This window comes from Lepisosteus platostomus, chromosome 8, assembly GCF_059453375.1.
Source record: "Lepisosteus platostomus isolate fLepPlt1 chromosome 8, fLepPlt1.hap1, whole genome shotgun sequence".
In the NCBI taxonomy this organism is placed as follows: Eukaryota; Metazoa; Chordata; class Actinopteri; order Semionotiformes; family Lepisosteidae; genus Lepisosteus; species Lepisosteus platostomus.
Genome location: NC_142618.1, coordinates 19200046 through 19213704, shown reverse-complemented (window position 1 = coordinate 19213704; position 13659 = coordinate 19200046). Strand labels below are relative to the sequence as shown.

The 13659-nt window shown below is 41.7% G+C and overlaps 1 protein-coding gene across 2 annotated transcripts in view; it reads right to left on the bottom strand.

Annotated features, from left to right (window-relative positions):
- gpr158a (G protein-coupled receptor 158a) overlaps positions 1-13659 on the bottom strand; it is a 125347-nt gene that overhangs the window by 32377 nt on the left and 79311 nt on the right. For both annotated transcript variants that reach the window (XM_088642742.1, XM_088642744.1), the window contains exon 5: positions 13111-13179. In XM_088642742.1, coding sequence (XP_088498868.1) covers positions 13111-13179 — 69 coding nt within the window. The remainder of the gene's footprint in view (positions 1-13110; positions 13180-13659) is intronic.

The following is a 13659-nucleotide window of genomic DNA, read 5'->3' as shown; positions in this document are numbered from 1 at the left end:
AGGTAGTGGGGAAAGTAGGAATCGGATGGTGATACTGCGGTCTTGAGGTTTGCCAGATTGACTTCATCCAGGTGGCTTTGGAGCGGGTCTGGGAAAGCACTGTTTCGACAATGAATCGTAAAGAAGCAAAAGAATCACAGGAAGTATTTTTCCATTCATTATCGTTTACTCTTGGTATGGAAGAACAGGGCACAGGGCCAGGCTACACCCTGGAAAGGATCGGCAGCCAACAGCGGCAGAATAATTTTTGTCATGGAAAATCCTGGACCTTCTGCCTGGTACACTCCTGACAAAATGCACATTGGGATTTTTTTCTTTTGCTTGCATTATTAAAGCTTCTTCCACTGCACTGCCCAATTCACTCCCCAAATACAAGAACTAAAAGGTTTTCTGAAAACAGAGGCCTCTGATGACTGGCCCTGGAACACTGTCACGAATCCTGTACATAATGTTCATTCTTGTATCTGCAAAGGAATTCATACAGACCTAATAAACTGGCGCAGATTCGTTTTCCAAAGCGCTGTAGTTAAAAGTGAACTGTCCATCTCATCCAAAATGCAAACTCGACATCTTTAGCATTAAACGTAATCAATATATTTTCAGTAGAGACAGCATATTGGGTGAGTCATTTCACCTATCTGAATAATAACACTATGTATCTTTTTTTCTGCTCAACAAAACCACATCCCTAACCCGCTGAAATATATCTTCAGCAGGTACCTGCGAGTCACACAGATTTTTCATTTCTCCAGCCTCACTGTCTGTCAGTGGCCTTGTCAAGAGGAAGTGTGAGCATGTGAACCGAGGGTGAGAACGAGACTTTAATAGAACATACTCATGTACCACCTGCAGTCTCTGGGGCATCATCAGCTGAAAGCCTGTGAATCTAGGGCATTGTCTTTCCTATCCATGAGGTCATCGTCTACTCCAGTCGCGGATCACTGCTGGTGTTCTCAGTCTTTCCTCCGAGAGAAGGCGAGCATTTAACAATCTATCCCTCTGCGTTGATGAACTTTTCATCCACGTTTGAGTAAAATTTGTAGCTTTTGCAACCCTGCATCCAAGCTAAAAATTGGATCGACATCCGTCCCCCAGAGGGCGCTCCACTACTTTCTTGTCCCTAGCTCCTTGTGATTGTTTGTCCCCCCCGTTGTGTCTTGTTTGTCCCTCTGTTTAATCCTAGAGCCTCCAATGCTCAGGGCTCAGCATTAGCATATGGGTGTCATGAGGGCATAGGCCTCATTCCCAACATTTCCCGTAACATAAACCCTTGTTTGTTTTCACCGTAGCAAGTCTCCCTTTCCTCCAGACTCTACCGCTCGCATAGGGTCTCATTACAAACCCGAGGCAGATTGCAGAGCCATTCAATGACAAAAGTGCTGCTTTTGTCATTGTCACCTGCTGTCCAACCACCAAGTGGTTGGGCAGCAGAATAATCCTACATTGCACTAAATGTAAAGTAAACATTTTTCCAGTCTTATCTTCTTGGTTGGTAACTACAGAAATATATTGACAGCCATGAAGATGTGGAGATAGCACTATTTCTATAAAGAATATTATACTGCAAAATAATCTGAATTTTTTGTGCCTCTGTTGTCTGGTATTTTGCATGGTGTTGTCCAGTTAAAGAAGTATAACAGAGGGGTCAAATGGCATATACTATACTGCATACTTAATAAAAAAAAGTTAGCCTGAGTCATACAGTGCCGTGCAAATGCCCCTTTCAATGATATCCGATTTTGCTGAATCTTAAATGATTTATACACATATTTTAACACAAAACAGACGTTGTTAGAAAAAGGCAAATACCTTTTTAAAGCACGGCCAGTGTAAAGTGTTGTCTTGCCATTAATAAGCACAATTCCCAACATGGCGTACAGTACCTACTGTATCAAAAAATGGAAAACAGCAGGACTTTTGTAGGAAAGCGTGACATGCAGCTTGCGCGCTCTTGCTTCATTAAATGTGACAAACTTTCGTTTGGTGAAGAGAATACTACTTAGGTGCAGATGTGGTCGTGCCCGACATGAACCTCTCCATTACAGACGACTGTCCCTATTAACGCCTGTCATCAAGGGTCCCCTGCAGGCTCTGTCGCTAGCAGAGTCTGTTTAATTTAGATTAGGGTTACTTCTCCAGCAAGCGTCTCTGGCAGTGTAAGTGGCAGGGCTTAAAAGCATTATACAAATGTACTATTCTTGTCACCCAGAGAGACTTTCAGATAGGGCTGTCTGGCACATTACGCAAAGTACAGAATCTCACCTATAAACCACCGTAGGCACAATCCATCTGGGATTTTACTGAGAGCTCTGTCACACACTGACCTTGATAAGTGAAACATGCCTAAAGGTATGACAACAAACGCATGATTCCATTGGTCTTTATTTACTCCAGCTGAGAAAGGAGTAGCAACCAATTAGGATGTGCTACCAAACTAGACAGTCATACAGTATCAACATGAGGCTTTAAATGTCAAATGTTCAATTGCCGCCTTTTAAGTTTACAAGCAGAAACTAGTGCTCCGAGACTTGGAATCTGTTTCATCCCCCCAATATGTTAATGATATGACGATGTGTTGCGCTATATGCTCATTAATCTATCACACGAAGATAATAGATCCATCCATTTTCTAACCATGTCACCCAATTCAGTGTTGCAGGGGAACCGAAGCCTAATCCCAGCAAGCAACGGGTGTGAAGCAGGATACACCCTGGATGGGACGCCAGTCTATCACAGGGCACACTGAGACACAAACACACACATACTCATGCTCGCACCAGGGACAATATTCCCGCTAGCCAACTCGCCTACCAGTATGTCTTTGGATGTGGTAGGAAACCAGCCAAAAACCCATGTGGACACAGAGAACATATTGTACAAACTGCACACAGACAGCACCCAGGGCACCAGCTCTGCCAGGCAGTAATGCTAACCACTGCACCACTGTGCCACCCCACATGAAGATAATGACACTCTTTTTTTGTTTTGGTTTTGTTTATGACTTATACTCACTGAATCTATGAAGGATGTTAAGAGAATTGGATTAGAAGACAAAACGTATTGATTTGTGCGCCAGCTTCCAGCTTCCCAGTAACTTCCCTAACAAACAGCAACACTTGTCCAACAAAGGCCGCGCTACTTCTAATCAGGACACAATAAAAATGTAGATGAAGAATTCTAATCAATATATTAAACAGCTACAGAAAACTACAAGTATTGATTAAAGCATTTCCCATCTAGTCAAGGTCAGGATTCAAACACACCTCATTGATCATGCATTAGGTGCCTTATTTCCTGATCCTTTTGGATTTCAATTATATACCTGTGGAAAAAATGACAGCTTCTATGAACTGAGCATACACTGCAGTGCCAACAACCCAATGTTCTACTGTTTGAATAGCGCAGTTACATACAGCGCCTTGCAAAAGTACTCAGTTCTGACATTTGTTGCTTTAAAGGTTGCTGTCATGACTCTTTAATGGAGTTTATAACAGAGTTTTGGAGGGAAGGTTAGATCCTAAAGACTTACAGTACGATAATACTTTATTGTCTGAATTCTCAGAAATTTGTCTTACATCAAAGCAGCTATAGCATGCTTTAAACACACAGAAACTTACAAAACACGCAAACATTACATTAAAAATAAATTCAACATTACATAACAGACATCAACCCATACATACTCATTTCACACCAATCCTACAAGAATTTATACAACGACATCTGAACCCAGTACATTTACTCCCCACATCATACTAGGCCCATATCATGACATTTCGTCTTGCCTATGTATATAAACCTCATGCCCAAGACTTCCCTTCTTGCATCCCTCCCATCTACACCCTTAAAGCAACTCTCCAGCTCACTCCTTGCACTTCTGAGAGGCAGTTTCTGCAGCCTGATCCTCACGAATAGTCTGCCATTCCCTCTCCTAGGAAAGTCACACTAAAAAGCTTTACATACGGGTATTTGCCAAAATCACTTGAGTACACGAGTAATACAAAGTATATCGAAAGCAGATGTTTCCACACAGGTGTGGTTCCTGCGTTAATTAACCAATTAACATCCCAGCTTGCTCAGGGACATGTATACAAATGTTGAGCAGGCCCAGTTGCCCATTATTTTGCCTGCACTGGCTAGAATAAGAGATCTTGGTGACTTTGAAATAGGGGTGATTGTTGGGGCACATTTGGCAGGACCTTTAGTGAGGAAGACTGCTCAACTTGCTCATGTGTCATAAGTGGCTAAGGTGATGCTGTCAAGAAAGTCTGAGGGAAAGACATCATCGACTAGGAGCACATTAGAGCTCATCCAACGGAACTGAGGGATGCGGGATGATATCACTTCCTTCCTGGCGGCCTACCACACATGCAGATAGGCCAAGCATTCTCGATTCACCCGCTGCTGGGCAATTACAACGTTTCACTACTCCTCAATGCCCTTGGATTTCGTATCCGTGGATTTCATCACGGGGGATGCGTGGTGATAGTTTCTCAAAGGCTACACACTTCATCCCTCTTCCCAAGTTGCCATCTACTTCCTAGAGGAAGTATTCAGACTCCATGGCCTTCCATCTGATATAACTTCCAACCAGGGGCCCCAGTTGATCTCCAGATTCTCCAGATGGGTGTTTTGCAGATGACCGGGGATAAAGGTGAACCTCTCCTCTAGATGCCACCTGGAAAGTGTACTGTTATCAACCAGGACCTGGAGATCAACCTTCATTGCTATGTCTCCACCTTTCAAGAGGACGAGGCTCAACTGCTTTTTTGGGTGGAGCTTTTGAGAAACATCCTGCTCAACACCTGCACAGTAACCTCACCTTTTGAGGCTACCAGCCTCCTCTCCTGAGCTACTGACATCCCTGCCACTGCAGGCGCTGCTCATAATCTTTACGAAGTGTGGAATTGGGTGCACCGTAACCTGGCGAAGGTTGCCCAAGGGCAGAAGAGGTTTGTGAATTGCTGCAGACACACCATACCTCCTTTTCCACGGAGGTAAAAGCTGTGGTTGTCATTCGCGTACCTGTGCCTACGAGATCCCTCTCTCATGCTGGCCCCCCTATTTTACGAGTCTCTTCTGAGTCCTGAAAAGGATCAACTAGATCACCTATCAGCTGGATCTTCCCCTTCACCTCAGGAAGCATCTTTCATCGACCTCCCACGTGTCGTTCCTCCAGCCAGCCGCCACGTGCTTCCAATGTCACCATCTCCCACTGGCCCATCGGTTCCCCCTCCAGGATCTTGGATTCCCGCTGGGTTCTGGGAAGTGTGCAGCGCCAGTTCCTGCAGCCTCCCCCTCTAGTCTCATACCGCCTTCCCTGAACTTCTCACACCCCCCTTCTCCTGCATTAGGATCCTTCCTCCAACACAGGCTGATGCCCCCTTTGGGTGTGTTTGGTCGGCAGTCCATTCAATATTTAGCTTAGCCTCTGGAATAAGAACATAACTATCCTTTCTTTAACATTCCCATGAAATGCTATATTGATTCACTATAGTTCAGGTGGGGAGCTGCGTCAGCATGCAAAGGCTGCAAAGAAACAAGTGATAGGTTTATTCCCTGCTGAAAAGAGAAGAAAGAAGACGTTTCGGCTGTGGAGCCTTCATCAGGTGTGAACCGAAACCGTTGTGTTTTCTTTCTTCTCTTTTCAGCATGGAATAAACCTATTACTTATTTTCTAATCCACACCTTAAGGTGAAGCCAGAGTCACGGGGCACAGATGAATCTATTTTCACATTGAATTTGACACCATCCTAAGGGAAAAGCCTGCAGCATGGGTAATGGGCTTGTTCTTCTCCAGACCGAGACAGTGCAAATTACTTTTGCCAGACCCTCTGCGTTTGAGGATTTCCCCGGATAGCACTCTTCCATTCAGTGCGATTGTTATCATTATCACTTTCTGCGGTAAGGAGCCAGGAAGGGGGTCTGGCCCTTTCCTCTAGAAGATCCTCTTCCCTGGTCAATACCATTAGTATTCCCACTGAAATTCCTTTACAGGAAATTCATTTTTCTGCAAATGTCTGTATCGATGATTCATTTTTTAAAATTATTTGACACTTTTGCCAAATTACTGCTGGATTATCAGAAAAAATAATATTTGGAATCGTCCACATCTGTTTTTTTCCTCTCAGTATGCATCAAGTGCATTAAAAATCTGTATGGCGGTCACAACCCCCTCTATGATACCAACTAAAACATAGGAAAAAGTCGTTTGAAAACCTATATGAAAAACTTACAGTTTCTGGTTAGTTCATTTTTAATTGGTGCCATTGCCTTTGACACTGAATCACTGCTTGCCATTGAAGGGCTCATTAAAAATGCAAAGAGCCTAGCATGATGTAGTAAGGAGGACTTTGTGCGCGCTGTTTCATCTCCAGCACCTCATTGCTGCCTCCTTTGCTGCTCAGTGCACAGACTGGAAATGGCGGAGCTAGTTAAGTTACAAACAAAAGCTACAGTATATACAACAACCTAAGGGTCAGAATATATTATCCCAATGCTATATGTTTCTCATTAGTTCTGGCATAGTAATGCATTGTGACACTCCACTCCTACTGTACAGCTTAAAAACAGCATGACATCTATAGCCCAGAGTACATGCTTGTATTGCAATATCTCCAGACCCCAGCGCTGCACAGTACACGGTAGGGTGAATCCGAATAAAAGGCAGTAAAGGCAAGATGGCAAGCAGAGGAGCAGGGAAAGCAATCAGTTTGCCGTGAGGGAGGAAGAGGCAGCAGAGTGGAAGAAGTTGCGCTCCCTGGTGAGGAGCACAGTAGGGGAAACAGCGCTTGGGGAAGTAGCTGAAGCAGCAAATCTAGCAGCTACAGATGGAGCTAGAGGACAAGGAGAGCCCCAGAACACGGCGAGTAACGTGCTCGAACAGGGGCCAGATACAGCGGGAATCGTGCGCACTAAATGAGAGCAGGGGATAGCGAATGTTTTAAAAAGCAAATTATGCAAAGAAAATCCAAAAGTAATGTCGTGTCTGGACTAAAGAAGGATTTGCTGCTACATCACCCATGACAGACGGAAGAGCTACACGCAGTTTCAAACAACACACGTGATCACCAGAAAGCCATCCCAATATGCAACAGCAAATTGTTTTCCATTGCTTCTAATTTACATGTGCATGTTATCACTTGTTTTTCAATTTGCTTGTTCTTCTGTCACCAGGGGTGATTTTGTGACAGGTTTCTTTTTTTTGTTATCTTCGTGTAAACAAACACATCATCAAAACTACCATAGCTTAAGCAGAGAAAAAATGCTTTTCGTTTTGTTTTGAGGAAGCAATTTCCCTAAAAAATCCCTAACAATCCGCTGGTCCATAAATTCAAAATAAAATTTAAAGAAGATTTATCCAAATTTCAATGTGTGCATTTCTGTATTCTTTAAAAGGCTTTATATTTTTAAAAATCTAAAAACATAAAGCAAAGAAAAATCTCGCTATAATCATGATACTGTACAGTTGAGGTCCTACTTTCTGCAATCCCATTCTAGGAAATGGTGATTTTATTGTATGTGACATGCTGAAATTGCATTACTCCACAGAGCAGAATAGCAAGGGAACACAAAAGATATCTTTCAGCACCAATTACACTGGAACCACTTGAAATAGAGTAGCAATGTCGAAACACTTGTAGAATAACTGTAAAAGCTAATAATAAATCACTTTTAATGCACATTCCCAGAAATGCTAAACATTTACAAATATTACAGTACATCAAAATCTACCATTCTTATACCAATCTACAACTTATATCAGAACAAAATACAATTAAGTGAAAGAATGTTCAACAATTTGGTTGCATAGTAGGTTAAGCAAGGTCAGCCCACAGTCTGAGAAATTATTCAAAAGTTGAGTACTTTTGCCCCCTTTTCACAACATTTTAAAATCCGAATGTTTTGATGGAAATGGGATAGGATAAAGATAATGAAACACTGTGCATCAGCCATCTACACTGAGAGGTTGATATGCAAAGGAAGGGGAATTACTAAAGAAGGACTGTAGAATACAACTTTACAAGTTTGCTTTAAACGAACAGCACACTGCTCCTCTGTTTAAATACGGACAGTTGCTGTTCTGTAAGAAAACACAAAAGCCTTTTTAACATACAGTACATATCAGAATATATTTCAGCTAACTTCAAACCATTTTGATTAAAAAAAAAAGTTTTGCTGAAGCTTGATCAAAATCTGCCAAACGCTGTCCCCTTGAGGACCTCGTTTAAATTGTCTTCGCAATTTGGTTCATCTAAATTTGGCAAATCTCACCTGATTTTTTTTTGCTTTCATTTCAAAGAACTCCCTTGTGCTGGATCTTCCTGAAAAAGTTGTTTTAACCTCATAAAAGTTATTTTCTGATCCCTGATTACACACTTGAAAGCTTTGACCCAAACAGCCTGTCGTTTTCTTACGTTTTCACAATAGTCTGGAGCCTCTTTACTGCTTTGCACCGAATTGTTGCAAAACAGAAGCACTGTGCTGGTCTGAGGAATCAAAGGAACAATTGTTAACTCAAGCATTTCATTTTGTCTGAGTTTTTTGTGTCCATACATAGTTTACAACTAACAATGATAAGTGACTTGATCATACTGTGCAGAAAATGGCGAAGAGGTGAAAAAAAAGGAAAGCCATAAGAATGTTTGATTTCTAATTTTCAGATATATTCTTCTAAACTGTCTTAAGCAGCCCAATGGTGCAGTGGTTAGCATTGCTAATTTGCAGCACTGAGGCCTTGGGTTCAATTCTGGACTTGGGATACTATCTATGTGAAGCTTGTATGATGCCTTTGTATTTGTGTGGGTCTCCTCTTGGTGCTCTGGTTTCTTCCCACAGCCCAAAAACATACTGATAAGTTCACTGGCTTCTGGGAAAGGTGACCCCAGGCTGACCTGTGATGGACTGGTGTCCTGTCCAGCAATACCCTCTGCCTGTGGCTCATCAGGATAGATCCAGCTCAGGGAGAGGCAGGTAGAAAATGGATGGGTGGATAAATTGTCTAAGTAAGTTTCATGGAACTTGATTTTGCTCATTCTTAATTAATAATGACCTCCTCTTACAATGTAAAAACTGGACAAAGCTAGCGAAGAGATTACCCTCTTATAAGAGGACATTTTCAAAATAGAGTTGTTGAAAAGAAATGTTGTTTGATTCCTTTGAACATTTATAGTCTAGATTGACGTTTAATGTATTTTGTGTACTAGGAAAAACAAGCATGACATTTTCCATTCAATGGCAATCTAAAAAAATACAATAATTGATATTTAGCATATAATATCATTTAATAGCATTATAGATTATAGCATAGAAATATGATATCGAGTTCTATAATTTGTTAAATAACAGTCTCTTCTGGATTGTCCTTTTATCCAAAGCTGTCAAGCAATTTGAATTACACGGCACTTCTTTGCAAAAAGCTAAGATTTTGTTTGTGTACGCCTCTGGGGAATAAACACATCCCCCTTGTAAACAGATGTGCCTTTGATAATAGACTAATACATGGCATAACATCATAGACTCCTCTGGTGAATCTCTCACCACTGAAAAGCAAAACAAATCATTTAAGAATAATTACTTTCTTAGAATATTGTAGCTGCTAATTGTATTGATAACATGATGTAAATTAGTTCATTTTCAACTACATTTTCAATTTCCTCTTGCACTAGCACCAGGCTTTCAATAAATGGTTTCGAATTGCATTTACTATCTACCTTAAGGTCCTAACGAGTAACCCTTATGTTTGCATCACATAAACTGTAATCATATTGCTCACAACATTAAGAACGATCCGTGCCCACATCAACTTATTTATCTTCCGTATGCATAGCATGGTCTTCGGGATGTTAAATATATTCTAAATGAGCTTGGTTCATCTTGAAATCAGTTGCCCTCTGCAGTTTTCTTTGTAATATCAATATTTTCTGCCATTCGAACATTGTGGAGATTATAAATAGAGAGAAAGACAGGTGTGCTGTGAGGAAGGACCATTCCCACTGGGTCATGTGCACATTCACACTGCCTCATATTCCTGGCCATGAAGCAGTTGTCCCGCTGGCCAAGCAGGAACGTCCAAAGATCTGAACTGCCGATACCTCCGAACCATTTGACCTCAAACATAATCATATCATTATTCTTACTCTCACTGAATACACTGCTGCCTTCACATTTATTTCAGAGTCTGTCCAATTCTACTGAAGTGGACGTTCTTAACCACAGTTTGGGAGAGATAACAATAGACAAAACACCATGATATTTTAAATCATTACAGAATGTCTCTCTACTGTTTATATCTCTTGCAAACACCTCCTTTCGCATACTGTACACCAATTCTTCAATGCTTGGACCAGTCGTCCAAGTGACAAAAAAAAAGAGAAGGTTAAAGAAAGAAACACTGAAATCACATTTCTCACATTTTGCCTCTTGCATTAATCCTCTCTCTGTGGCCCATGCTTAAAACAAAAAAGAAGGTAGGAGGAAACAAGATGGAGGAGAGAAATGTCCTCAGTCTTGCATTCGCCTTCCGCATTATTCATTTATACTGTGCCCCAAACTACAAAAAACAGAAATACACATTCTATTTTCTGTCTCGTGCATAATTCAACATGTGGACCATGCTCCACACAATTGAATTGAGACAAAAACTAAGTGTCACTGCATAAGATTTTTAAACTGAACACAACAAAACAACCCAAGATCAAAGGAAAGAAAATCACCTGTAATCTCTTTTTCTATATATATATATTCCTATACGCTATGGATCTCCAGATTTGCTCAAAGAATATTTGAGCTTAACCAAGAATCTCCAGCTTCTCATAATCAACTTGCTGTTTCATCTTCCTCTGCTTCCTCTTTGCTCCTACTGCATCTCCCATTACTGGATCCATGGTATCAAAGACTGGACTCTAGTTAGTTTGCAAAACACTCTCTGTATTCAGCATGTCTCCAGCATCCAACGTGACCCAATCACAACTCGCCTGGCACCTGCCGGCCTGTGTTCTTCCCTCTCGGTACCCACGGCTCCTGATGCCACCTCCTCGACTCGACCTCCGTCACAGTCATTAGGCATCCTACAGCTTTTATTGCCTGTCTTTCCTCCTGTCACTGTCCCTGCCGTCCAACGCGACCCAATCAACACCCTGGGTGTCTCCCATCCTGGGTTCCTCTGACTGGACACGGCTGCTCCGCACACTACCTCCTTGGCCCCTGGGTCTGCCCAGAGTCTTACCTCAGGCTCAGTTATTACTTACGTTTCCGTATTTAAATTATACCCCCATCCTTATTGCTGCCATTCTTTGGGGTCTCAATTGGAAATAAACATTTGTTATCAAATGGCTTTCTATTACTAATTGATATTGTTACAGGCTATGGTAGGTGACTATGGAAGCGTCTTTAAGAATCAAGAGACAGTGGGTAACAACCCAGTGTCAACATTTCCACTTTCTAGCGCTTCAAACCAAAGGGTGTCTACTGTGTTGTGCTGGGTGTAAGAAACATCAATCAACAGAATCTTCTGGTTCTGTAGATCAGAGAGACACAGGGGAAGGGATCAGAAGTGAACAAGAAAGGAGACAGGATGACACAGAACATAAAGCTTGTGCCAGGCAAGAGGTCCTTGTCCAGATTATCCATATGGACCAGGTTACAGCTAAGGAAGTGGAAATGTTGACACTAGGTAGGTGTTACTCATTGTATCTAGACACAACTCCCATATTTACCTCCCATAGCCTGTAACAATATTTAATCATATACAGCAGTAATGCAGTTCATACTCCATGCTATTTACACATTGGTGATGCTCTCTGTGGTTCCCAGCTTCTCATTTTGTTAATACGAATGGTCTCACCATGTCCTGTAGCTGGTTCCTCTTTCACCAAAACATCAAACATCAATAAAAATCTCTATTTGTCATCAAGCACTTTGATGGTGCAGCCCTCTTGGCAGCTCAGTGCAGTATTCTATAACACCTACTTAAGAGGAGGTCTCTGGTTCTCAGAAGCATAGATCCGACCCAATTCTGACATTCGGAAAAGGGGCATTCCTCCAGCTTTTTTACATAGTCGTGTGAATCTCTGCATTTTCCCAACGTCTGAACCTTCCTTCCACCTCTCTAGCTGTATAGGGTGGTTTTGGGGGTTCAAAGCCTCCTCGTCCTATGGCCAGGAGGCTGCCCCTTAGCCAAGCGGATGAGGCCAAAACTCATTATACTTTCACACACACTAAACATTTCGAAAGCATCTGATTCCCGGATGGCATTATTCCTCATGAAACAGAAGTTCTTAACTGAATTTCAGGAGGGATAACAGCAGACAAAGCCAATGTCACCCAGCTGTTTTAAATTCCAATCATGACCAATTTCAGATATATATGTATATCTTACACACACCTCTTCTCACACTTGGATACACACATCGCACTTCAACACCACCTCCAGCTTCGCAGCTGCTCTTGGATAACTCTTCCCTCTGCTCATCCCGTGGCCAGGAGCCTCCCCCTTATCCAAATCGGTTTAAGCCACAACTTAGTAAGTAAAAACTTAATAAACATTTACAAAGCATCATCATCATTCTTGGATGTCACTATTCCTTGTGAACTGAAATTAAACCTCAAATCCTATTTGATTAAATGAGGTCAGGACCTGCTTTCAGAAATGAATTCCCTAAGCACGGAATGGATGGAGCAGTTGTTTTGCATAACTTTCTATTTTTAAGACATTCTTGTTTTAGCTCACCATTTAACACGTTTCGTTTTCGTTGCAGTTTTTCAGCTTACTGCAAAAATAAGTCATTTCATATTGCCTACTTCTACAAAGCCTTCCTTGGAACTTGAAACCAGAGGCTCATGAATCTCTGCAGTAGGTGGACTGGCCACCACAGAAGCGTTCTCCCTATAGTATGTATTCTGCATTCCTTAACTGGGACCGACATATTGTTCCAGTTATACAACCCAGTTCTCCAAAAAACAGACACATATTACACAGGTTCCAATTAATATTAGACACATCGTGAAAACGTCAAAGTGTCTTAGGCATCCCTTACGAACATGCACATTATTATCCTGCATCACAGGGCTTGAGCAGTCACTCTCATTGATAAAGGAATGAAGACTCACAGGAAAGTACAGCAGCAAAGCTCCAAAAAGGATGGCCTCCAGGAGAACTAAACCAGACGCTCTGATACTCTGGAACAAAAGAGAAAGCAGTGTCAATTTTTACTTCTCTTCAGTTGAGCCTTCCGCAGTAGCTACACCGCAGCATGGTGTAGAACACACTGAAGGTTACACATGCGAGAAAACAATTCAGCCCATCTTCCTGATTTGGTTGCCAATAGATTATCGATCCACGGTTTTCATCCATTCACGAAGGACTGCTTCGTGCCCTCAATGTTTCGTGAAAGGAAACATCGAGTCTTCAGTCTCTGTCCCGATGCACCTCCTCTTAGGGTTTTTACTCGTGTCCTCATTTGTTATATGAAATTACTGCTGATAAAGACAAAAAGTGGATGCGATATACAGTATGCTATAAATTTTTTATCACAAACATAAAACCATTAGATTTCACCACCCATGGAACAGAAATAAAACAGAAAAATTGATTTTCAGTCTCAAGGAACATAAGTGGGTTATTAGTGAGCACCAGCACCACAGCTATATATAGACATG